Source organism: Heteronotia binoei, chromosome 15, assembly GCF_032191835.1.
Source record: "Heteronotia binoei isolate CCM8104 ecotype False Entrance Well chromosome 15, APGP_CSIRO_Hbin_v1, whole genome shotgun sequence".
NCBI lineage: Eukaryota > Metazoa > Chordata > Lepidosauria > Squamata > Gekkonidae > Heteronotia > Heteronotia binoei.
Window position 1 is genome coordinate 20,807,149 of NC_083237.1, and position 26,793 is coordinate 20,833,941.

Here is a 26,793-nt window from a genome sequence, read left to right on the forward strand (position 1 = left end):
AAACAACAACAAAATCTTTCAGGAAAATACCATGAGCTAATTCAAGTTGAGAAACTTACTGAAGCATCCTCCTTTCCCTGTTTTTTTTTATCTCTCAGATATCTCATAAATCCTGGGCAAAGAAGAATGGTTCTTACAGCTTTGTGTTTGTTTCTGACTTAACACGACACACCTTTAAAAAGGCCATCTCCCTAATTCAGTTAACAGGCTCCTTTTGTTGTGAATTAGTGGACTGTGAATTAATGGATTGTTCTAACAATCTTGCATCAATTTCAAAAGACCATTTACCTGGCCCCTCTAGGAATGAACACTGTTGACTCAGGAGGTGAATCAACCATACAGGAAGCGGGCCAAAAGTGGCTCACTGCCCTGTCATGGAAAGTGGGTTTCTGTGGGTCAGCGAACTTCTCCTCCTACATAAAAGGATACCCAACGCAATGGGTAGAAAGATCTGGAAAACTGTGTCACCTTTTAGTTAAGGGTTCTCTCTCCTCCGACTGCACAGCTTCAATTGTGCAACATGCCCACGCCCGGTATTCAGTTGTGTAACACTGTTGGAAAGATTCTTGGCATCTGCACAGAAATAACTCATGCTGAAATGCTATCAAGAGGAGCAAAGGGAAACACCTGCCCAGATCCATTGTTGACTCAGGCCAGTGACTCAGGCTCATTCAATCCAACACTGTGTCACACAGGGGCCAAAAAACTCAGGTACCATCAGGAGTCCACCAGCAGGGCCTATAACATTGTTCTCACCCAGGGCTTTTTTTGTGGAAAAAGTCCAGCAGGAACTCATTTGCATATTAGGCTACACACCCACACCCTGATGTCAACATTGTTTCACACAGGTTTTTTGGTAGAAAAAGCTCAGCAGGAACTCATTTGCATATTAGGCCACAGCCCCTGATGCCACCAGTTTCACACAGGGCTTTTTTGTAGAAAAACTCCAGCAGGAACTCATTTGCATATTAGGCCACACACCCCCAACACCAAGGCAGCCGGAACTGCATTCCTGTGCGTTCCTGCTCAAAAATAGCCCTGTTCTCACCTATAACTCCAAAGTGGCTTAGAATGTAAGAGAAGCCATGTTGGATCAGGCCAACAGCTCATCCAAGCTGTGTCATACAGGGGGCAAAAAACTCAGGTGCCGTTAGGAATCCACCAGCAGGGCCTATAACATTATTCTCACCTTCATTTTATCCTCCCAACTCTGTGAGATAGATTAGGCCAAGAGAGAGTGTGAATGACTCACCAACAGTCACTCAGTGAGCTTCCATGTAAGAGAAGGCTCAAACCAGGTTCTCGACAGAAGTTCAGGTCAAAACAGCAGGAATCAAATTCAGCGTTTCTTTGTTACAGCTTAACATCCGAGTCAGTCTCTCACAATTCCCCACACACACACACACACACGCAATCAGCCTGTACTTTATCAAGCAGTATAATAATACCTGCATAAGACTTCCAACTGTGTCATACTGTCTTAGAGCAATCCCTGTACGATCAGCGTTATTTCTCAATATTACCAATTAAGTGCTGGAGCAGGGAGGTTGCTACTTGCCAAAGGCCCTGGCAAAAAGGGTTAGATCCACCAACTTCTCCCTGCACCACCACCCTGCTTCTGCGCTCTCACTGCAACGGAGCTAGACCAGGAAATCTGCCCTTGCCAACATATTGAAATCTAGGGCTGACAATCCCCAGGTGGGGGCAGGGGATCCCCTGGTTTGGAGGCCCTCCCCTTGCTTCAGGGGCATTAGAAAGCGAGGGGGGAGGGAAATGTCTGCTGGGCACTACATTATTCCCTATGGAGACTGATTCCCACAGGGTATAATGGAGAATTGATCCATTGGTATCTGGAGCTCTGAGGGGGGGGGCTGTTTTTTGAGGTAGAAGCACAAATTTTTCAGCATAGCATCTGGCACCTCTCCTCAAAACACCTCCCAAGCTTCAAAAGGATTGGACCAGGAAATCCAGTTCTATGAACCCTAAAGAAGGTGCCCCTATTCTTCGTTATTTTCAATGGTAAAAGGTAAAGGTAGTCCTCTGTGCAAGCACCAGTCATTTTCGACTCTGGGGTGACGTCGCTTTCACAACGTTTTCACGGCAGACTTTTTACAGGGTGGTTTGCCATTGCCTTCCCCAGTCATCTACGCTTTCCCCCCAGCAAGCTGGGGACTCATTTTACCGCCCTCAGAAGGATGGAAGGCTGAGTCAACCTGGAGCCAGCTACTTGAACCAGCTTCCGCTGGGATCGAACTCAGGTCGTGAGCAGAGGGCTCTGACTGCAGTACTGCAGCTTTACCACTCTGCACCACGGGACTCTTTATTTTCAATGGAGGGAAGGCATTTAAAAGATGTGCGGTCCCTTTAAATGTGACAGCCAGAACTCCCTTTGGAGTTCAATCGTGCTTGTCACACCCTTGCTCCTGGCTCCACCCCAATGTCTCCTGGCTCCACCCCCAAAGTTCCCAGATATTGCTTGATTCGGACCTGGCAACCCTATAGAAATCAGCCAGCCAAGAAGCAGCAGCAGGGTTTTCCAGCTGGCCTCTCTCTGAACCCCCTTTCTGGCTGTGTGTTTGAGCAGCGACCAAAAACAACGCATCCCAAGAGGCTCTTTTTAATGCCCTTTCAAGAGCCCTGAGAATTTTCCGTTTCTGGTTCTAGACAGAAACCCGCAATAGTCCTGTTATAGGGCAGGCGGGCAGACTAGGCCTTCACTCTGTCTCCTCCACTTGAAAACAACAATAAGCTTAACCAGATGCATATAAGGTTTGAATCCTTACCATGGACAGACTTTCCCTCAGCAAAGTGCTACTTTCTTGTTTTCCCCCATTCCTGCTGCAGGCGAAAATATCTGCCAACCAGTGTTCCCTCTAAGCTGAGTTAGCGTGAGCTAGCTCACAGATTTTTAGCCTCCAGCTTACACATTTTTGTCCTAGCTCAGGAAGGAGGACCCCAGAGCGCACTAATTGATGCAGCAGCTCACGACTTTAATGCCAGGAGCTCACAAAGTAGGAATTTTGCTCACAAGACTCTGCAGCTTAGAGGGAACATTCCTGCCAACATGCACAGGAAGTGGGGGCGGAGTCTGAAGACTGCAGCAGGAAAGGGAGTCAGTGCTAATTCCTTTGCCACTTCTGCCACTGGAAATAATGGGCAGGAGCCAACCCACTGTTTGGTCATAGCACAGCCCTGCTTCTGAAGGGCCCGTTCTCTCTCACTCACTCACACACACACCAGCTACCTTTAAATCTACAGCAATGGGGGCAAGTCCCATTTGTTGTGAAACCACAGATGCAAGCCGGTTTTACAAGCCCAGCAGCCTCAGGTTGTAAGGGAACAGGGCAATAAAAGCCTCTGGCTACCCGCAGAAAGGAAAGTGTCTGAATTTGAGGCGAAGATTTCAACAAAGATACATCAGGTCCATAGCAGTCTGTGCTCACACCAGTTTTGGTTGAATGGACTTCTGGCTTGTGTTAAGCTGCAAAGGGTTGTTAGCTGATCATCTAGAACACAAGTCTGTTGAGACCAGAGCTTGTCGAGTGACAAAACGAAGAGTTTCACTTTGCTACGAAGCGTTTTGCTACAGATGGGGAAGGGGGGCAAACTGCATATGGCTCTTTCACACATACCGTGTGGCTCTCAAAGCCCCCACCGCCCCATCAGCTGGCTTGCAGAAGGCTTTTTAAATCACTTCTCCAAGCCAAGCCAGCCGCTTGAAGAATGCATTTAAAGTTAAATGCATTTAAAGTTGCTTTCTTTTCCACCTCTCCCTCCCTCCTCTCCCTGATCTATTTCCTTCCTTTTTTCCTTGCGGCTCTCATACATCTGACATTTATTCTATGTGGCTCTTACATTAAGCAAGTTTGGCCACCCCTGCTACAGATAAATATCGACACTCACGTCTTTTAAAAGAATCCCTTGCCCAAACCAGACACCACACAGTCAAGACACAGTACAAATCTGATACGGCTCTAGGTTGTTGTTATAACTTTTTTTTATTAAATCACCATTTTAATAGAAAGTTTAATGGCAAAAACCACGTAACACAGCAACACTTTGGGGAAATCCACCGTACAGTCCAACACCTACGATCAGCAGCACCCAAAAAGCCAGAAATAAAGGAATTGTACATACAAACCCCACCCACCCACCCCCCCAAAAAAGAGTCATCCAGTTTCAGTTTTGACGTCTGGCTCCTCAGGGGTGGGTTTTGGATGTACCTCAGCACCAGAGGCTGCCTCAGACGTCAACAGCCTGCCCCCAAGATATGTGCAAAATATCAAACTCGCCTTCTTGTAGGGAAACGAAACGACTGACAAAACGGGCAATCGAAAGCATCGTTGTGAGGGAGATTATTTTGGAGTAACAGACCTGAACACACCCCCTCCCAAATAAATCTCTCATTAGTTCCGCAAGTGAACATGCCCTAGGGGGTATCCCTCGTCATGTCAACAGGACGGCCCTAGGCTGTCTGGCACCCTAGGCAAGGCTAACCTCCAGTGCCCTTCCCCCCCCTCACTGATAAAGTGACAGAGTCACATGGCGGTACCCGATTTGGCGCACCCAGAAGGCTGGTGCCCTAGGCAATTGCCTTGTTCACCTAGTGGCAGGGTCCGCCCTACATATCAGGAAATCTCCCCTCCCCCAATTTTACATCATGAATTGGGAACATATGAACACATGAAGCTGCCTTCTACTGAATCAGACCCTGAGTCCATCAAAGTCAGTATTGTCTACTCAAACTGGCAGCGGCTCTCCAGGGTCTCAAGCTGAGGTTTTTCACACCTATTTGCCTGGTCCTTTTTTAGCTGGAGACGCCAGGGATTGAACCTGGGACCTTCCGCTTACCAAGCAGATGCTCTACCACTGAGCCACAAAGCATACAACTTTGCCTGGAAGAAGAAGAGATTGGGTTTATACCCCACCCTTGTTTGGTGTAGTGGTTAAGTGTGCGGACTCTTACCTGAGAGAACCGGATTTGATTCCCCACTCCTCCACTTGCACTTGCTAGCATGGCCTTGGGTCAGAACCAGGTTTGATTCCCCACTCCTCCACTTGCACTTGCTAGCATGGCCTTGGGTCAGCCATAGCTCTGGCAGAGGTTGTCCTTGAAAGGGCAGCTGCTGTGAGAGCCCTCTCAGTCCCACCCACCTCACAGGGTGTCTGTTGTGGGGGAGGAAAGTAAAGGAGATTGTGAGCCACTCTGAGACTCTTTGGAGTGGAGGGCGGGATATAAATCCAATATCATCATTTTCTTCTTCTACCCGAAGGAGTCTCAGAGCAGTTTACAATCTCCCTTCCCCTCTTCACAACAGATACCCTGTGAAGTCGGAAGGAGCTGAGAGAGCTCTGACAGAAACTGCTTGAGAGAAACAGCTCTGTGAGAACTTGTGACTGACTCAAGGTCACATCAGCAGGCAAATGTGGAGGAGTGGGGAATCGAAGCGGTTCTCCTAGATAAGAGTCCGTGCACTTAACCGCTACACCAAACTGGCTCTCTGGAGAAGGTCCCAGATTCAAAGCCTTGACATCTCAGGTAGAGGAGACACTTTTATTATAAGAAGAAAAAGAAGACGACTGCAAATTTATACCCCGCCCTTCTCTCTGAAACAGAGACTCAGAGCAGCTTACAATCTCCTATATCTTCTCCCCCCACAACAGACACCCTGTGAGGTGGGTGGGGCTGAGAGGGCTCTCACAGCAGCTGCCCTTTCAAGGACAATCTCTGCCAGAGCTATGGCTGACCCAAGGCCATTCCAGCAGGTGCAAGTGGAGGAGTGGGGAATCAAACCCGGATCTCCCAGATAAGAGTCCGCACACTTAACCACTACGCCAAACTGGCTCTTAAAGGATTTCAGAAGGCAGGAAAGGCATTTGCCTGAGGCCCAAAAAACCTGCAGCCCTTCAGAACCCACAGAACCCAGCTATGCAAAGGCCGGACTCCAATAAAAGACACTGCTTCTTACATTTCAACAGGTGGGACCTCCCCGCCCCCCAGGGGCTACCTGCGGGGAAGAACTGCCCTGCTAATTCTGGGGGGCATCCCACACTTTCAGGTGTCCCATTCCCTAATACGTTCAGCCAAGGTAAGATTCAGGATCAAGACAACGGATGCTGTTTTCCACATCCAGCTAATATTCATGCTTTAGGCCACACGGTAAGGAAACACAGTGAAGGGTCAGGAAAGAGCGGGCTGGACACAGCAAGAGGGAAGCCCCTTAGTGTCGTGGCAGAGGTCACAAGTGAGCAGCATGGATTCTGTCTCCCACAACACAGGGATCTAGTTTTCGTGAGGCCATCTCAAACCTTTCATTATAGGCCTCCGGCCCAAAACAACCACCAAGCCTGACCTGGATTTTCCTTTTAGCAACAAGAAGAAAAAAAACAGGCACTGTGGTGAGGTTCCCAGCCAGAGTAGATAGGGAAGGCTGACAGACAGACCATCCAGTAAAAACACAAGTGGGTGTGGCCTCTTTTTTTGCAGCCAATGAAATGAGAGAGAGAAGGCAGATGATGAGAGCTCAGTTTTTCAAGCGTCCTGCAGGTCCGGAATGTCAGAGAGGATCATGGGAGAGCCCAGCTGCAGTTCCTGCTGGAGGGACTCCATGTCAGCCGGGTTCATGCGATGGACTTCCAGCCAGTCGGCGAGAAGGGAGGCCGAGAGCGGGGCAGAGTCGCCTTGGCTAGAGAGAGAGAGGGAGAAAAGAAGGGTGAAAAGAGGGGACAGAGGACAAGAGAAGCAGCACAGCAAATTCTGTATGGTGTCTGAGGGGGGAAATTTTGCCTCTTTAGCAAGAAGGAAACCAAAAGAAAAGGCTGTTTGAAACATCAGCTTGCCCAGGGCCACAGTCACACTCAGGATGCAGCTCTAAGGCATTTTACAGGCTTCTAATTAGGCTATTTGTTCAATACTTTAAAAATTGAGCAACTCATGCTGAAGATGATGCCAAATCTGGACCTTCCCAAGCGTGGCGCCGCCCTCTAGTGGGGACAAAGTGTTTTGTTCTCACTTCCAAGGTTCAAAAAAGGGCAGGGGAGACACACCGTGGCCAAAGCTACAGGATCAGTTTGGAGGAAAGTCGCTGAGCGATGGCTCCAGGACACACAAAGCAACTGCCAGCCTCCTTGCGTTCCCCGTCTGTGTGCTTTCTTCTGTGCATCCCTCCCCAGCCTGAATGGAGTTCCAGTCCCTGAGAGGCAAGCACAGACCATGGGGAGCAACAGCCCCGTTTTGTGTCTCAAGACGTACCGCGCAGCAAGTGGAAACTTTTGAAGATGCATAGGGCTTTTTTCGTAGCAGGAACTCCTTTGTATATTAGGCCACACACCCCTGATGTAGCCAATCCTCCAAGAGTTTACAGGGCTCTTCTTAGAGGGCCTACTGGAAGCTCTTGGAGGATTGGCTACATCAGAGGGGTGTGGCCTGATATGCAAAGGAGTTCCTGCTACAAAAAAAGCCCTGATAGACGCAGCCTTTCAGCAAGAGAACTGGGGGTGAGGCCAAGCTGAGCAAAACTGGGTGATGTATCAAAGGAATCAAGCCACCCCAGGACAGAAGACAAAAGATGTCGCTCCCATGTAGGTATTCCATCACTGACTGTTAATGCAATTCAGAAATTAATTGCCCTGTGATGGCTTGAAACCGCAAGCTCAAATGTTCTCGCTGTCCCAAAGTTCCTGCCAAAGATGACCCAGTGCAGGGGTGGCCAGACTGCAGCTCGGGAGCCGCCTGTGGCTCTCAAAACCCCCACCGCCCCGTCAGCCAGCTTGGAGAAGGCATTTCTCTCTTTAAATCATGAGAAGCCATGTTGGATCAGGCCAATGGCCCATCCAGTCCAACACTCTGTGTCACACAGTGGCCAAAAAAACCAAAGTGCCATCAGGAGGTCCACCAGCAAGGAGTACCATTTATATGTTATGATTAATAGCCATTGCTGGACCTCTGCTCCATATGTTTATCCAATTCCCTCTTGAAGCTGTCTATGCTTGTAGCTGCCACCACTTCCTGTGGCAGTGAATACCATGTTTTAATCACCCTTTGGGTGAAGAAAAGTACTTCCTTTTATCCGTTCTAATCCAACCACTCAGCAATGTCATCGAATGTCCACGAGTTCTCGTATTGTGAGAAAGGGAGAAAAGTGCTTCTTTCTCTACTTTCTCTATCCCATGCATAATCTTGTAAACCTCTACCATGTCATCCCTCGGTTGATGTTTCTCCAAGCTAAACAGCCTCACATCAGGAACACCAGACACCTCTGCCCAGGACTCTGTCATCCTTTTCCTGCTGAAACTCATTACCCACAGCCACCTTTCTATAGACAAAAGATCCCAGTTCTCCACTCCCTCCACAAACACACAAGTTAATTCCTGGTGTCAGCCTCAACACACATTCACGTTTGCGTGGGAGCGTGGTAACACGGGAACATCACCTCTTGAAAGACAAAACCACAACAGGATCTATTAATCAGATCAGGGGATGCTACCCTACACTTTTGGGGCATCAGAGCAGCTTCAGCCAATGACAATATCCCCCCCCCTCCAGGCCCACAGGACTGTCTGCCGCTTGTTGCCAGTTCTGGTCATTGCAAGCGCAGATCAGAATGGACCTCCTGCATTCGGAACTCTACTAGACTGGCCCTTTAAGTCCAGAGAGACTCTCCTCTTACCTCTCCCTGTTTTCCCCGACCATGTCGAATGACTGATTGAGAAACTCTTCCAGGTCGAACCCAACTCCGTAGCCAGCACCACTGCCTTTAGGGGTGCCAGAGAAGACGGGAGGCAGGAGGTCTTCCACCTGAAACCAAGAAATCGCAAGATCATTCACATACGCATGAAGCTGCTGTATACTGAATCAGACCCTTGGTCCATCAAGGTCAGTATTGTTCGCTCTGACCAGCAGTGGCGGCTCTCCAAGATCTCAGGCAGAGGGCTTCTACATTGCCTGCTACCTGATCCTTGAATTGGAGACATCAGGGATTGAACGTGGGAGCTTGCGCAGACTGAGCAGACGCTCTACCACTGCATCACAGTCCCTCTCCTCAGTCAGAGATAAAAGGGACGACAGGTACTTGGAGACCAGCCAGTCACAGACTGTGAACATGGCCATTGTAAGTACAGGCAAGAGCAGCCCAGAATGCATTTCCTTCATTCAAAACTCCACTAAACTGGCCTGTTAAGTCCAGAGAGACTTCTGTGCCCTTCCATCAACAGAAAATCTCACATCCGGAGTTCCACACCAGTTAGGGGCCAACAGGAAAAAACACACAGCCAAAATGAGCTTCAGAGGCTCTGATAAGAAGGGGTGGAATTCTAGCAGGAGCTCCTTTGCATATTAGGCCACACACCCCTGATGTAGCCAATCCTCCAAGAGCTTACAAAAAAAGAGCCTTGTAAGCTCTTGGAGGATTGGCTACTTCAGGGGTGGTTGGTCTATTATGCAAAGAAGCTCCTGCTAGAATTCCACCCCCACTGACAGGATTTTATTCCACTGATTCCCCACACCCAAAAATGACACCTTTGATTGGGGTCCAGCTCAGATATAATCGGTCGTGCTTATGCCCCTCTGGAAAAGAAGATCGCCACAAGTTAATCTCCACCAACTTAAAATTCTCATGGGCTTTTCTCCTGGATAATTTTCTCTGAATCGGGACAAGCATCAATGGACCAGTCAAGTATTTCAAGGATTAATTTCTTGCCAACTTTAGCACATTGATAATTGGTAGTTAGAGAAGGAAATGCTACCCCACACTTATGAGGTAATTTTTTTTAATGAGGCAATTTTTTTAAAAAAAAGAATATATTGCCAAAAATACTCAGAAGCTGTTATTTGAGCATTCCCCATGGCTTTTTTTGTAACAATTCCTTTGCATATTAGGCCTCACACCAACGATGTAGCCAATCCTCCAAGAGCTTACAGGGCTCTTAGTACAGTGCCTACTGAAAGCTCCAGGAGAATTGGCTACCTCGTGAGGGGGGGGGTGGCCTAATATGCAAAGGAGCTCCTGCAACAACAACATTAAAGCCCCGAGTATTCACAATGATAGAGTACAGTCAACTGATGGTGACAAGCACCCCAATGTAAAGCTACAAAATAAGGCTGCATAACATTCTGCAGTGAGATACCAGAGATCGGCTTCAGAATTGGGGTATCTAGAGACTCTCCTGCTTTGTTTTTTATGCAAACAAGTGCTCTTCAATTACATACCTTAAGCCAGCTGTAGAACTAATATTTGGTGGACATGAGACTGGGGATATACATTTTCATAAATAAATTAATTACCTGGGATTTTGAGAGTTGCTGAGTCACCATATTGATATCTGGGGGCTCCGAAGGCACAGTGGTCTCTGGAGAGAGCCCGGAGGCAATTTGTTGCCGGTCAGGCCCTCGGGTTTCTTCCACAACTAAACCCTGAGACGACACCTCAGCTTTGCCCACCTCTGTCAGGAACATGGCCTCCTCCACACCACCTCTCGCTCCGTAAGTCACAGTCTGTTCTGGCAAGACGTCATTAGGGGACGCTATTTCTGGCTGATTCGCTGGCAGCTGCCCGGCCACAGCCCAGTTTTCAGGCTGAGGAACGGCGCTCCAGGCGCTGAGGGCTGTCACCCCATACGAAGCTTGAAATATCTGGCCGGGTCCATATTTGACGCTTAGCAGGCACTCCGGTTTGGATGGAGCTACCTTTTGGCAGGCTGGGGCGGTGACCAGGAATGGGGCAGTCTGGGCTGGGAAAAAGTGTACCACGTTGGCATTCGCGCCTTGAACCGGGGCTAGTTCTGCACCCACAGGAACCAAAGTGAGCTTGGGTCTCAAGGCAGGCACCACCTTGTCTGAGAAGGTGAGGAAATCAGTGGGCGCAGAAACGTTGGCGGAAGAGGTGGGTGGGATATGGCTTGCAGGAGGCACCTGAGGTGGCAAAGGGTTGGCAGGGGGAGCCTGAGGCAGGATATGGCTGGGAGTGGTTGCCTGAGGAAGGACTGCAGATCCATTCTGGGCAGGCTTGTTCTGGGTCCGGTCGACCATCTTGGTCCACCTCTCCAGAAGGTTCCGGTCATTCTCTGTCAACATGTCCTTGCGTTCCTTCTCCTTTTCTTTCTTCTGCTTCTCACGTTCCTTGGCCCTCTCCTGACGGCGCTTGCGTTTTTCCTCACGTTCACGCTGGCGCTCCTTCGCCGTCACCGGCCTCCGGATATCAGGCGTCTCTGGGATGGAGGATGGGGTATCTGTGGACCAAAGAGGGCAGCTTTAGAAGGCAGAGATTGTCCATCCTAAATTTAAAACTTTGTGGGCCTTCTGTGGCCCACTGCATTTCACAGCTACCCAGATATACTGTATACTGTAGGTATTTTCACACCCACTGAATAATGCACTTCAGTCAGGGTTTTTTTTGTAGCGGGAGCTCCTTCACATATTAGGCCACACACCCTTGATGTAGCCAATCCTCCTGGAGCTTCCAAGAGCCCTGTAAGCTCTTGGAGGATTGGCTACATCAGAGGGGGGGGGGGGGTGTAGCCTAATATGCAAAGGAGTTCCTGCTACAAAAAAAGCCCTGACTTCAGTGATTGTCTACAAACAAGTTTTGCCATTTAACACAGTAAAATCCAGCTGCTAAGTGCACTGAAAGCGAATTGAAAGTGCATCATTTAGTGGTATGAAAATGCTTAGCCAGTCAGGTGCAGCGGTTAGAGTGTCGAACTAGGATCTGGAAGACCCAGGTTCAAATCCAACTTATGCCAGGGAAAGTCACTGTGTGACCTTGGTTAGTCACGTACTCACAACCAGATTTACCCCGCAGGTTAGTGAGGATAAAATGGAAGAGTGGGAAAGGAGGTCAGCCACTCTGGGTCCCCACCTCCCACTGGGGATAAAAGCAGAGTATAAATGAAGTAAAATATATATTAAAACTTAAGATGTTAAACATCTTAAGGCAACAGGAAAGCTTGCGTCTCTCTGGATGCATTCAAGGGGAAGGAAAAAAAATAAGAGTAGGTCTTTGGGATTCAAAGGCGTTTCTGAACAGGGGACATAGAAAGAGCACTGAAAAATCCCTCCTATTCCTCCGCTCTCCCATTTAAACACCAAGAGGCTGGCACTACCCCCCCCCCCCCATATTCTACCACACACATCCTCCTCCCCAAAGAGTCCGGCCCCAAATGTTCTACACAAGCCAGATGTTTGGAATCCCCCTCACCCATTAGCCCCCCAACTTTCCTTTTTCAGGCACCGGATTCAACCCTTTCAGAGTCATTTCCAGCAGCTCAGATATCCATCCTCGCAAACAGGACCGGCTCCACACACCTTAAGGTTTCACATTCGGAACACGCCACAAGATACTGTAACAGCCAGCATTTCTCACATTGCTGTAACCCCTGAAATGTCTTCTGCTGCCCGCCCCGCCTCACAACAAGTTTAGCTGGATGACTACTTTTGAGATAAGGGCAGGAGGGGGCAAGGCCCTCACACTCTCCAAAGCAGTCTGTCCAAATGGTTTCTTTGGGATTGTACACCAGAGCAGTATAATCGGGGCTTTTTTTGAGCAGGAACGCACAGGAACACAGTTTCGGCTGGCTTGGTGTCTGGGGGTGTGGCCTAATATGCAAATGAGTTCCTACTGGACTTTTTCTACCAAAAAGCCCTGTGTGAAACAATGGTGATGTCAGGGGGTGTGGCCCGATATGCAAATGAGTTCCTGCTGGGCTTTTTCTACCCAAAAAAAGCCCTGAGTATACTATTAATTAAAGATACCTTATAATACGTATAATTACTGCTGCCAGAATTCTTTAAGCCAAAGCATGGAAGAAGCAAGAAGTTCCAGATCAAGAATTTGACTTTACTTCAAGGACGCTCTGATAAAGATTGTCATGAGGAACAGACTCCTCTTTACGATTGGATTAAACAAAACTACAGCTTCAGAGAACAAGGGGACTTTTTCTAGAATATAGTGACTTGGATATACTGTTTTTATAGTTATTTCTTTAGTGCTTCCACTGCAATTAGGAGACAAACTGCATGTTGATCCACTACGCCTTTTTATTCCCCTGTCTACCCAATTCCCCTTTTTTCCCCAATAAAACGAAGAAATATCAAAGTAGCCTGTTCAAAAAGTTCCCTTGACATGGTGACCCTTTCCTTCCTTCCACAGCCCTTTTAAATTCCTAAACTGGCAATGGTAGGGGGAGGGGGATATAGAAGAGAAACCAGTATTGCCAAACAAAGGGAGAAAACGTAGCCAGGAGATTCCCATCTAGGCCTCACTCATCTACCAAGAAGCTTTCAGGTCAAAACACAGATCTAAAATCTGCCAGAGCCCCCTTCCACCTTACCTTTGTTCTTATTCCGGAGGGCCGACTTCAAGATGACAGCCTTGAGGGCAGCCTTGGTGTCATCCGAAATGGCTCCCTCGCGTTTTGGTGGGGCAGCAGGAGGCTCTGCTTCGGCCTTCACCTCAGGCTGGGAAACATTAGCAGTCATGAGGGGAGAAGTGAGGTCGATGGTCTCCGGGAGCGGGTAGGGGGTAGGAGACGCCATAGCGTAGTCCCCATCTCTGGGCCTGGGCGAGCCGGCGCTGGGCATGTCAACATCCTGGCAGCAAAGCAGCAGGCCTTGGTCGGAGGCAGTCACACAGCTCCCGATGACAGCCGGCCGTAGCGCTGGCTTGAAGCTGATCTGGCGCCGGATGCCCTCCCGGCGGTCGTGGAAGTCGTTGATTTCTGCCACGATGGCCTCCTTGATCTGCTCCTTGGTCAGCACCTGCTTGTCAAAATCAAAGTCGAAGGCTGGCACGCAGTCCGGCTCGTCGTCAGGGTCGTGATACTTGGCCAGGAAGGGGTGGTTCAGCGCCTCCACCACCGAGATGCGCTCGCGGGGGTCGAAGCGCAACATCTTGGAGAGCAAGGACAAGGCCTTCCGGTCGGCGTGCTGGTAGAGGCTCTCCCAGGGCACCGGCTGGCGCGACGGCAGGCTCTGGACGTAAGCCCGCACTCGGTCTGCCCCGATGGAGTGGACCACTTTCGCCGGAGGGGTCCCCAAGACAGTGATGATCAGCTGCAGTTGGTGGATGTAATTCTTCCCGGGGAAGAGCTGCTTGCGCCCCAGCATCTCCGCAAAAATGCAACCCACCGACCACATGTCGATGGCCTGTGTGTACTCGTGCAGGGAGAGCATCAGCTCGGGGGCGCGGTACCAGCGGGTGGCCACGTACTCCGTCATGAAGTACTTGTACTCGTCAGGCTTGGTGCAGAGGCCCCGGGCCATGCCGAAGTCCCCGATCTTCAGCTCGCAGTTCTCGTTGATCAGCAGGTTGCTGGGCTTGAGGTCCCGGTGGATGACGTTGGCCGAGTGGATGTACTTGAGGCCCCGCAGGAGCTGGTACAGGAAGTAGCGCACGTGCTCCAGGGTGAGAGGCTGGGAGGAGTGGATGATCTGGTGCAGGTCGCTCTCCATCAGGTCCAGCACAACGTACCTGCCAGAAGATTGACTTGGTCAAGGGGGGGGGGAATGACACGGTCACCTGGAGGAGTGGCCTCTGGGGAAAGAATCAGGCAGAATGGAAGAGGCCATGGCTCAGTGGCAGAGCATTCACTTGGCCAGGGCTTTTCTGTAGCAGGAGCTCCTTTGCATATTAGGCCACACACCCCTGATGTAGCCAATCCTCCTGGAGCTTACAGTAGGCCCTGTACTGAGAGCCCTGTAAGCTCTTGGAGGATTGGCTACATAAGAGGGGTGCGGCCAGTGTTCCCTCTAAGCTGAGTTAGTGTGAGCTAGCTCAGAGTTTTTTAGCCTCCAGTTCACACATTTTTGTCTTAGCTCAGGAAGGATGGTCCCAAAGCATAATAATTTATGCAGTAGCTCACAACTTTAATGCCAGTAGCTCACAATTTTATTACCAATAGCTCACAAAGTAGAATTTTTGCTCACAGGACTCTGCAGCTTCGAGGGAACATTGGGTATGGCCTAATATGCAAAGGAGTTCCTGCTGCAAAAAAAAAAAAGCCCTGTGCTTGGAACTCAGAAGGTCTAAGGCTCAATCTTCAATGTCTCCAGTTAAGGATCAGGTAGGAGGTGAAATGCAAGACCTCTGCCTGAGTCCTTGGGGAGCAGCTGCCGCTCAGAGCAGGTAATACTGAGCTTGAAAGACCAAGGCCGTTGAGAGAGACCATTCAGTGTCAGGCAGCTTCATGGGTGATGGAAGAGGAGGACCTTAATAGGAGGCAGACAGGAGAGGGAGGTGGCCCCTTGGCCACTGTCCTCTCTACATTTTTTCCCCTACTGAGTGGAGCAGTTCACATCCTGAGCAGAATAGAACTGCTGTCATCTTAAAATGTATATCTAAACAAATCTACTGTGTGCATACAAATTGTAAAGTGCTTACAATTTGAAATATTAAAGAAAGCTGGTATATAAGTACCCAAAGGACCCATATACAATTTATTGTGCTAGCTTAATTATGTACTAATACATATTACATAATTATATATTAATACATACTTCCACTACATAAGAAAATACTCTTTTACACAGCATAAGACAATTTCAGTACTCAGACAATCTTATACACAGTATTCAGACACACAATTCAGACATCGAATGTGAATGCAGACTAATTGGACGGTGGCTCAGTGGTAGAGCATCTGCTTGGCAAGCAGAAGGTTCCAGGTTCAATCCCTGGCATCTCCAACTAAAAAGGGTCCACGCAAACAGGCATGAAAAACCTCAGCTTGAGACCCTGGAGAGCTGCTGCCAGACTGAGCAGACAATACTGACTTTGATGGACCCAGGGCCTGATTCAGTAGAAGGCAGCTTCATATGTTCATATGAAAATCCCACTGTGAATCCTGTGGGCATCATTGTTAACCATCGTTCAATAATTTACTTGAAAAAGTGTTGCCTCTTGTTTATTGTGTATCTGAATACTTTGCATAAGATTGTTTTCTTACGCAAGGGAAGTATGTAATAGTATATAATTAATTTAGCATAATGAATTGCATGCGAGTTCTTTAGGTAGTGAGAGCAACTAAATTTAATACTTCAAATAATTCATAAGCACTTTGAGATCTGGAGAGACACAGAAGATTTTTTTTAGATCTGCGTCGGAACGCTGTGTTCTCTCTTGTGTAATGTAATCTTAGCAGGGGCAATGGACAGCGCAAGACCCTGCGCAGCTCCAGACCAGTGTTCCCTCTACGCTGAGTTAGTGTGAGCAAGCTCACCGTTTTTTTAGCCTCCAGCTCACACATTTTTATCTTAGCTCAGGAAGGAGGACCCCTGAGCACACAAATCGATGCAGTCGCTCACCACTTTAATGCCAGGAGCTCACAAAGTAGGATTTTTGCTCACAAGACTCCACAGCTTAGAGGGAGCATTACTCCCAGACTGCTGCTGAGCGGGGCCTCCAGTGTTCGTGAGCGTCTGCTCACACGTGCAGCTGAGAGAGAACACTGATTCCCAGCCCCAGCCAGCAACCAACGCATTGACTTGGACGATGCATGTTATTTGTATTCATTGATTCATACCCTGCTTTTCTCCCCAGTTGGGAATCCAAGCAGCTTTACAGCATCCTTCCCGCCTCCTCCATTTTCTCACAACAGCAACCCTGTAAGGTAGGCTAGGCTGAGGATTTGTGATGGGGCCTGGGTCACCCAGTAAGGCTCCATGGTAGAAGGAAAGATCTGATCCCAGCTCACTCAAGAGCCCTGGCTTACGCTGTCCACGCTGGCTCTTGACTCACCACTTCTTTAACTTGAAGGTTCCAAGGTCACAGAAGAAGAAAACTGCAGATTTATACCCCATCCTTCTCTCTGAATCAGAGTTTCAGAGCAGCTCACAATCTCCTTTATCTTCTCCCTCCAACAACAAACACCCTGCGGGGTAGGTGGGGCTGAGAGGGCTCTCACAGCAGCTGCCCTTTCAATGACAAATCCTGTGATAGCTATGCTTGGCCCAAGGCCATTCCAGCAGGTGCAAGTGGAGGAGTGGGGATTCAAACCCAGTTCTCCCAGATAAGGGCCCGCACACTTAACCACTGCACCAAGCTGTTTCTGGCAGTGCCCAATAAGACCCTGAGGTAGGTTAACACAGCCCCAGCCAGCAACCACTACTCTGATTTGGATGATGCCACCCCCAGCGTAGCCTGAAGGACACAAGATCTACGACCTCAGCATGCATCCAGAGATCTGAAGCCCCCTGGATATACTTCAGGACACAAGAGGGGACAAGCTCTCCAAATTACACAGGCAGCCCTTACCGCTCATCCAAGACACGGCCTTTACTTATCCTTTCTTCCTCATCCAGACACCTACAGGTCTGGCGAGAGCTCACAGAGGTCTGAAGGAGTGCTAGACTCCAAGCCAGAGGATTTCTCCCCTTCGATTTTTGGAATTTCCCCAACTATTGGTCATCTGCCTTCTCATCTATCAACTCTCCATGTTCCACAATTGCGTAGAGCATTTACTCTTGCCAGATGTAATACTTATCCCATCAGCAGTCATCTATGGTAGATATAAAAAAAATCCCACTCTCATTAAGGCTTTGTACACGCAACTTAAAACAAGCTGATTCGTTGTCCCATATTCTTCTTTACTGCTCCCAATACGATACTATTCGCCTTCGGTTTCTAGACCCAATTCTGCTCAATAGGACAAGTTGCTCAGATGCCGCAAAGGTATGCCGGCTTCTGAATGATTTGTCATCTGAAATAACTGAAAAGGTTGCTTTATTCTTGAGTCTGGCAATTAAGGATTGATTGTCCGATGTATAGCTATAGGGTGGCCAGACCGTCCCGGGAGCCCGGGAATGTCCCGGTTCTGGCCCCCTATTCCCGCCTCCCGGGCTGGCTATACCGGGACCATTTAGAGGTCCCGGTTTAGCCAGCCCCGGAGGCGGCGGGCCGCGGGCGCCAGCGGGGAAGGCGGCGAGTGAGGGAGGGAGCGTCCCTGCGCCTGCGCAGGGACGCTCCCTCCCTCACTCGCCGCCTTCCCCGCCCGCGCGCGGGACCGGCAGCGGTGGCGGAGGCCGCGGAGAGGCCGCGGAGCAGCCGGCGCTGGTCCCGGAAGGCCTTCCAGAGCCTCTGGAAGGCCTTCCGGGACCACCGCCGACCAGCGAAGGCCTCTCCGCGGCCTCCGCTGGTCCCTGGAGGACCTCCAGAGGCCAGCGCCGGCAGCTCCCTCCCTCCCTCGCCGCCTTCCCCGCCCGCGCGCGGGCCCGGCGGAGGCCAGGGAAGCGTAGGAGAGGCCGCCACCGCAGGACTCGCCGCCGCTGGACTCTCCGCCGCCCTGGAAGCAGGTAAGGGGGCCGAAAGCGGGGGGGGGGCGGGGGCGGCCTTCCTTTCTTCCCTCCCTCCTCCCTTCCTTTCTTTCTTTCTTCCTTCCTTTCTTCCTTCCTTCCCTCACTCCCTTCCCTTCCTTCCTTCCCTCCCTCCTCCCTTTCTTCCTTCCTTTCTTCCTTCCTTTCTTCCTTCCCTCACTCCCTTCCCTTCCTTCCTTCCCTCCCTCCCTTCCCTCCCTCCTCCCTTCCTTCCTTTCTTCCTTCCTTCCCTCCCTCCCCCCTTCCTTCCTTCCTTCCCTCCCTCCCTCCCCCCTTCCTTCCCTCCCCCCATCCTTCCTTCCCTTCCTTCCTTCCTCCCTTCCCTTCCCTCCCTCCTCCCTTCCTTCCCTCCTTATGTTCTTATGTGACACAGAGTGTTGGACTGGAGGGGCCACTGGCCTGATCCAACAGGGCTTCTCTTATGTTCTTATGTGACACAGAGTGTTGGACTGGATGGGCCACTGGCCTGATCCAACAGGGCTTCTCTTATGTGACAATACTGACTTTGGTGGACCCAAGCACTGATTCAGTGTAAGGGAGCTTTGTGTTTGTGTCTTCTGGTGCAATTTTGTTCTCAGATCCTGTATTTACTTCATCAGTATATGGGATAAGGCACTTTCTCAACTGTGCTGCATAATGCAGCCTATTTATTTTGTCCTGTTGGCTCTGTCTGCGCCACCTTCATCACTTTCGGGGTGTGGATCCCCCAGTGGGGTGGTCTCGTGACTCCCTCCGCCGGCTGTTTCTGATAGCCCTGCGCCCCCTCTTTCATTTGATATGTGTCCCGTGTGGGTGCCACCCTCCCGCCGGGAGATGCCGCAAAATGAGCCCCCTTGAGGCTTATGGCGGCAGGGCTCGGGGGAAGCGAGCTAGACTGCTGTTCTTTTGAGGGGTTATAGAGTGTTTCGAGCCCGTCCCTGTGGCATCGGTCCCATCGTTGTGGGGCCCAGGGGGCCGGCGCAGCGGCACGCTGAAGCAGCCTGTCGGTCTCTTCCGGGTTCCTGTCCTGCATCTCGACCTGTGTTATTAGTGACAGGCTGCTTCGGCGTGCCGCTGCGCCGGCCCCCTGGGTCCCACAACGATGGGACCGATGCCTCAGGGACGGGCTCAAAACACTCTATAACCCCTCAAAAGAACAGCAGTCTAGCTCGCTTCCCCCGAGCCCTGCCGCCATAAGCCTCAAGGGGGCTCATTTTGCGGCATCTCCCGGCGGGAGGGTGGCACCCGCACGGGACACATATCAAATGAAAGAGGGGGCGCAGGGCTATCAGAAACAGCCGGCGGAGGGAGTCGGGAGACCACCCCACTGGGGGATCCACACCCCGAAAGTGATGAAGGTGGCGCAGATAGAGCCAACAGAGCAAACAGGACAAAATAAATAGGCTGCATTATGCAGCACAGTTGAGAAAGTGCCTTATCCCATATACTGTTGAAGTATATACAGGATTTCAGAACAAAATTGTTTCCGGCGGTGATATTTGGGGGATTTTTGGGGATGTCACAGGAAGTGCTGTGAAGTCACTTCCTGTTTCCGGCAGTGGCATTTGGGGGAAATGATGTCATTTGGGGGAAATGATGTCACAGGAAGTGATGTCACTTCCCATTTCCGGCAGGTGACGCGGGGAAATGATGTCACAGGAAGTGATGTCACTTCCTGTTTCCTGTGGTGGCATGCCGCCACCGGAAGTGACGTCACTTCCTGTTTCCGGCGGCGCGCACGCTTTGCGCGCGCGCACCCCTACCTCCCCCCCCCCACGTGTCCCTGGCTGGCCTTCAGACATTATGGTCACCCTAGCTGTATATGACCGGTTTATTTTGTTACTTCTGTATCTCTTTCTTGCCTTATTTATAATCTGATATATGCCAATAAAGGCTTGTGTGTGCGTGTGCCAAGTCAGAGGGTGACCTCCTTAAAAGACCAAGAGAGGTTCAAGGCACCCTTCAGGGCCAGCACCAATACAGAGCTCTGTTCTGCCCTGGAAGCTGGAATGCCTGCCCTCTCAAGGGAATGGCAAGACCCGCAGATCCTGAATCAGGTGACCCCACCTCATCTTGGGCATCCTGATTTGAACAGCTCCAGCATCGACAACTGATTTCTGCTTGCTTCTATCCGATTCTGCACTACACCCTGCCAACTTCACATAGCCAAGGCAGGACTGTGATAGATCCAGGCAGGTAGCTGTGTTGGTCTGAAGCAACAGAACTGGAATCTAACTTTATTCTATAGGACTGTGACAGTTTGACAGTGGATGGAGTAAACCACATGTATTGGTTAAAGGACCAGACAGCCACCCAAGCCTAATCCAAATGAGCCATGAACTATGTGGTATAGCCCTTCTTGGACTGTATCATTTGAGATTTCAAGGCCTTACTGCTTCCCGTGTTCTAGAAAACCAGGACTCAAGAGAAAAAAGGGTTTTCCACAGCCTTTTTCCTGGGAAGCTATTTTTCTACAGGCAGGGTGGAGACTTAGCAAAGAGAACAGCCAGGGAGAACGGAATCTCCAAGAAGGGTTGTAGTATCACGCTAAGGAAGTGCAAAATTGTAGGGATCCATGTCCCAGTAAGGGGAAGAGAAGCACTTACACAGATCTGAACTCGGCATAAGGCACAGAGGGCTTCAGGATGTCCTTGATGGCGATGATGTTGTCGTGCTTGAAATGCTTGAGGATCTTCAGCTCACGCAAGGTGCGCTTAGCGTTCATCACCACATCAAAGGCATTGGGAATTTTCTTGATTGCCATCTGCTGGCCTGGATGGAGAAAGGCAAGAGGGAAATAGGCTTGAAGCATTCATTGGAGGGGGGTTGCGCACTCACATGTGCTTTTGCATGGCTTTTTCCCACTAACAAGGTACTGTTTTGTCTCCACAAGAAGACTGTGAAATAGGTTAAGTTGCAGCAAAGGGGCTTCATCAACCCTCAAAGCTTTTGTGCCTGAGCCAGATTCAAAACCAGGAATCACAGCTAACAAGACACAATGAGGGCAGCCAGACTTGCTCCTTCACAAAGCAAGCCTGTTGACAAATTAAGCAGCAGAGAGAAGGGTGTAGCATAGCGGTTACAGTGTTGTTGTTGGAGGAGGTGGAGGATATTGGATTTATACTCCATCCTCCACTCAATCTCAGAGTGGTTCACAATCTCCTTTACCTTCCTCCCCCACAACAGACACCCTATGAGGTAGGTAGGGCTGAGAGTGCTCTCAGAGAAGCTGCCCTTTCAAGGACAACTCCTGCAAGAGCTATGGCTGACCCAAGGCCATTCCAGCAGGAGGAAGTGAAGGAGTGGGGGATCAAACCTGGTTCTCCCATATAAGAGTTTGCACACTTAACCACTACACCAAACTGGCTCTCCGGTTTGTGTGATAAACCCAGGTTCACATCTCCCAGGTACCATGGAAGCTCACTGGGTGACCTTGGGCCAGCAACAGCCTCTGAAGAAGTGAGCAGTGACTCATGAAAACTCATCCCCTGCCACAAATGTTGTTAAGTCTTCAAGGTGCTCCTGGACTCTTGCTCTTTCCTACTGCTACAGGCAGACTGGCATAGCTGCCCATCGTGATCTACCTCCCAGGGTTATTTGTCTTAAAAACAAACCGGAAGAAGTTGGAACGATGTCGTAAGCAGCGTTAGCATGCTTCTAGTCCTCAGTGATGATCTCTCAGGCCACAACATCGCTGCAGGCAAAACCCAGAAAACCCCAACCACCACTCACCACCACTCCGTCTTCACACACCTGTATCCTTGCGGCGTGCCGAGCTCACGACACCATAGGCTCCTGTGCCGATCGTCTCAATGACCTCGTACTCGTCCCCCACCTCAAAGGTGATGTCAAAGGAGCGGGCCTTCAAGATGGCCAGGTTCTTGGCGGCCACAGCTGCCTGGTGAGATGGCTCCTGCTTCCCTTGGCCCTGAGCAGCTTCCTCACCCTCATCTTCGATGGGGGGCTCCGCCATGGCTCTTCACTGCCAAAAAAACCACACACACACAAGTAATTGCCAAATCATGAGTAATGTCAATGGTACAGCAGGATTTTAGCAGATTAACTGGTTTTCTCTCAGAATTTTAATTAATCAAATGAACAGAGCTATAGCACCACAAATTACATAAAGCCAGGGGTGGAATTCTAGCAGGAGCTCCTTTGCATATTAGGCCACACACCCTGCTGTAGCCAATTGTCCATGAGCTTACAAGTCTCTTTTTTGTAAGCTCTTGGAGGATTGGCTACGTCAGGGGTGGGTGGCCTAATATGCTAAGGAGCTCCTGCTAGATTGCCACCCCTGCATAAAGCTAACCCATAAAACAGTGTGGCATCATAGTTAGAGTGTCAGACTAAGAACTGGAAGGCCCAGGTTCAAATCTCCACTCTGCCAGTTTGCTGGCCCACACTCTTGGCCTAACCTCCCTCACGGGGTTTATTTACTTACAAAATTTCTATGCTGCCTCTTCGGAGTTGTGAAGAAACAAGGCTGGAGAAGAGAATGTTCTAAGCCATTCCAGGTGAAAACTACTTGTGCCATGGAAGCTTGCTGGGTGACCTTGGGCCAGTCACACACTCTCAGTCTAACCTACCACACAATTTTTCTCATGAGGACAAATTTGGAGAGTGAGAATAATGCTGTAAGCTGCATCAGGTACCCAAAGCAGTGGTCATCCCTCAATCCTGTGGCAGTGAGTTTCACAAACCGTTTATGCGTTGTGTACAGTTTGATCCCAGCGGAAGCTGGGTTCAGGTAGCTGGCTCTAGGTTCACTCAGCCTTCCATCCTTCCAATGTTGGTAAAATGAGTACCCAGCTTGCTGGCGGAAAATGTAGATGACTGGGAAAAGCAATAGCAAACCACCCCATTAAAAAAAATCTCCCGTGAAAACGTCATGATGCGTCACCCCAGAGTCAGAAATGACTGGTGCTTGCACAGGAGGGCCAGGTTCTTGCACCTTTACCCCTTTTTACTGAAGTCCCCTTTTGTTCATCTGTCATTGGATGCCCCTCACTTCCCCCCACCACCAGTTCTATTATTTTGGGAAGAAAAAATATTCTCTCTGCTCTTTCTACACACTGTGCATAATTTTATGAACCTCAATCATATCCTTTAAACACGTTTCTTTTAAACTAGAAAGCTCCAAACTCTTTTTTATTTATTTTAGTTGGCTTATATTCCACCCTTTCCCGTAAGCGGGTTGAGGGCGAAGAACAAAATAAGTTAAACAATTAAAATTTACAGATTAAAACCATACATAACAATATAATAAAACCATTTAAAAACTAATACGCACCATGGGCAGCAATTTCAGTTGGGCACACTCAACATATCAATACAGCTATAGGCCCAAGGAATACAGCAATGAAATGGTAAATAATAAGGGTAAAGTCACAGCAAGGGAGGCCAAACAGGTAGAATATGGACACCCGCTGCCTCAATCACAGGTCCGGCGGAATAGCTCCATCTTACAGGCCCTACAAAACAGTAGGAGATCAGATAGGGCCCCAATCTCTATAAGGAGCTGATTCCACTTGGCGGGGGCCAAGACTGAAAAGGCCCTGGCCCAGGCAAGACAGACCTCCTTCAGAACAGGGACAGCCAAAAGATATCGTGAGGCAGATTGTAGCGATCCCCAGGGCACATATGTTCCCTTGTAAGGCAACACACACTTCCATACAAAGCTGTTTTAGGATGAATCAGGCCCTTAGTTCATCAAAGTCAATATTTGGTCAGGCTGGAGGCAGCTCTCTAGGGTCTGATGCCACCTGCTGCCAAGTCCTTTAACTGGAGGCACTGAAAACTGAACCTGGGACCTTCTGCATGCCAAGTAGATGCTCTACCATTGAGCCACAGCCCCCTCCCCTCTCCCCCTTGATCCAACCCTTTTACCATTGCTGGTGCCCATTTTTTCTATACCTTTTCCCATTCTACAATCCCCTTGAAGAGAGGGGCTGGAGCACCAACCCAATTCAGAAATAAAAGAGAAATATGACCAAACTGACCTGGGAGAAAACGGAGGCCACAAAGTGGAATTGGGGGGTGGGAGAGCTGGTGGGAGCCAAGGGGGGGAAGGATCGACTCCCCGACCAGGGGCGTTGATAGGCAATCAAGAGGATGGGAAAAGAAAGGCTACTCCCCCCAGAGGGATCAACGAAGATACAATGGGGGCAGAGAAGGAAGAACCACCTTGTAGGGGATGAGTGAAGGAAAACTTATGGGGATGCAGTCTTGGGTTGAGCAACCAGCATGGTAGGAAGCAGACGGAAATATGGGGGGAGAGAACAGGGAAGAAAAGCCAGGGATGGACAACGACCCCATGGGAAGGGGAGGGGCGCTGCACTACAGGTTGGGGGAAGCTACACTAGAAAAGAAAGGGGGTGTTTCATTTGCGAGGGGAAGGAAGGGAGCTGGTCCTCCCCCTGCTCCGGGGTCCGTTTGCCTTCCTTCCCCATGGGGCCAGGCGGAGAGGGAGAGCTCACCTGCGCGGATGGGAGGCGCCCCTAATATCAGGCTCGCCCAGGGCGGTTCCCTTTCTAGTCCGCCACTCCCCTGTCTCCTCCGCCTGCCTTGGCTCCCACCAGCCAGCTCTAGAAAATGCCCGGATATTACGGCTTCGAATCCTCCTCGGCCAATCGGGACGCGCGGGGGCGTGGCTACTACCCTCCGAGTAGTACAGAGGCGACTCCTCCTCTTTTCCTCCTTCTCCCGGCGCTATTTTCTTCCCCTTTAACCAAGTCCTGCCCCTCTCCTCGAATGAACCAATCGGAGAACGCTGAAGGAGGCAAGGCATGAGAAAGGGAGGGAGGGTGCCTGAAGTGAAACCCCTTGGTGGCGCCTTTAACCAATAACGAGGCAGAGGAGGCTCGACACTTCGACAGGTGGAGACAGTGCCCTGGCGTGGACAAGCCTCGATGAGGGAAAGTTGCGTGGCTGAACTTCTGCCTTCAGTGCACTAGAAAATCCAAAAGAAAACAAAAACTGGCCGATAGTGAAGAGTCCAGTAGCACCTTTAAGACTAACAATTTTACTGTAGCATAAGCTTTTGAGAAACACAGCTCTCTTCATTAGATGTCCTGAGCAAATGAGCGTCTGCCTAAGAGAGTTGTGTTTCTCAAAAGCCTATGCTACAATAAAAATTGTTAGTAGTCTTAAAAGTGCTACTGGACTCTTCCTGTTTTGCAGCAGCAAGCTAACACAGCTGACTCCTCTGGATCTAAAAACTGTCAGAACTTCTCGATCTGTCACCAGCGCAAGCACTTAAAAATATTCTGCTGCAGTTGAGCAGAGTTGGGTTTCACCAGTGCTTGGTCTTGGGCTCAACATTATAGGATTGCCAACTCCAGGTTAGGAAATTTGTGGAGATTCTCAGAGTACGTGGAGAGGCCAGGGGTAAGATCTGTGGGATATCATGCCATAGAGGCCACCCTCCAAAGCAGCCATTTTCCATCAGAGAACTGGGCTTGGAGATAAGCTGTAATTTTGAGACATCTCCAGGAGGTAACAGCTCTATCCCCAGAAGAGCTTCTCCCTTGTCCCTTGGGGTTTAAAATGTGACAACGACATGAGATTCTGGTGGTCCTTGAGCAACCATTCTTTTTATATGGTCAAGCTTAATTGCTCCTGAACACAGCTATGGAGGCTAGTGTCAGACTAAGGTCTGGGAGACCCAGGTTCAAATCCTCACTATGGAGCTCACTGGGTGACCCTTGGGCCAATCACATGCTCTTAGCCAAACCTTCCTCACAGGGTTGCTGTGAGGACAAAATATAGAAGACAAGAACAATACAATCCACTTTGGATCTCCATTAGAGAGACAGGTGAGATAAATTTTAAAACCCTGAAGACTGACACATGGGAGGGGTTAGGCTGATTCTGGCCCCCTGCGCCCTCCACCCCAGCACCACTCCTTGCCAACCCAGAGGTGAGAGGGCTGTGAGAAGGGAGCCACAGGACTGGGCTACAGGCTACTCTGGGATGTGAGAATCAGGGCCTTGGGTTCTCTTCTTCCACCTTTTGACTCTATTCACAAAGCAGGCCTCCAAGAAATCCTATGGCTTTAATTAATTCCATGGCATACTCATTCAAGGATCGCTGAGGGGCATTCGCACTACAATGTGAATTTAATTACATATTTATAAGTGTAATAAACAGAACAGCCAAATCCAGTCTTTAGGTTGTAATGAATCAGGGAGAAGCAGTTCTTCGGGTTAAATTCGGCCTGCTATCTTGGGTACTGTATTGGTTTACTGCTGATGTTTTTAAACTAGTTTCAATGTTGCTCTTGACTTTTATTATTCATTGTATTTGTTTTCTGTTGTCAGCCGCCTTGAGCCCTGCTAACAGAGAAGAGTGGCCTAATAAATCAAATATAATTCATTTGGAGTCCCAGCTGCAATAATTCAGTGCATACTCTTAATGAGGGCTAGCATCCTGCTCAGACTACAGGTGAGACACAACACATGATACAATGACTAAAGTGTTTTTTTTTATCTGGATTTCAGTCCCACCAC

The 26,793-nt window shown here is 49.7% G+C and overlaps 1 protein-coding gene across 1 annotated transcript; it reads right to left on the minus strand.

Annotated features, from left to right (window-relative positions):
• Positions 1-6,098: 6,098 nt before the first annotated feature.
• On the minus strand, positions 6,099-24,842 carry MAPK7 (mitogen-activated protein kinase 7). Its single transcript, XM_060255315.1, has 7 exons — positions 24,763-24,842; positions 22,037-22,265; positions 20,890-21,055; positions 13,327-14,465; positions 10,283-11,226; positions 8,670-8,797; positions 6,099-6,686 (listed from the first exon to the last, which is right to left on the minus strand). The coding sequence occupies exons 2-7, from the start codon at positions 22,254-22,256 to the stop codon at positions 6,533-6,535; spliced, it is 2,751 nt and encodes a 916-aa protein (XP_060111298.1). The 5' UTR covers positions 22,257-22,265; positions 24,763-24,842; the 3' UTR covers positions 6,099-6,532.
• Between the last annotated feature and the right edge of the window lie 1,951 nt (positions 24,843-26,793).

What these genes read in the sequence shown, in the direction of transcription:
- MAPK7 (XM_060255315.1), bottom strand. Translation starts at nt 22,256, where the DNA reads ATGGCGGAGCCCCCCATCGAAGATGAGGGTGAGGAAGCTGCTCAGGGC. An exon ending in TATGCCGAGTTCAGATCTGT is followed by an intron (nt 14,466 to 20,889) that starts GTAAGTGCTTCT and finishes ATCTTCTGGCAG; the next exon opens with GTACGTTGTGCTGGACCTGA. An exon ending in AGCAACTCTCAAAATCCCAG is followed by an intron (nt 8,798 to 10,282) that starts GTAATTAATTTA and finishes TCTTGGTTTCAG; the next exon opens with GTGGAAGACCTCCTGCCTCC.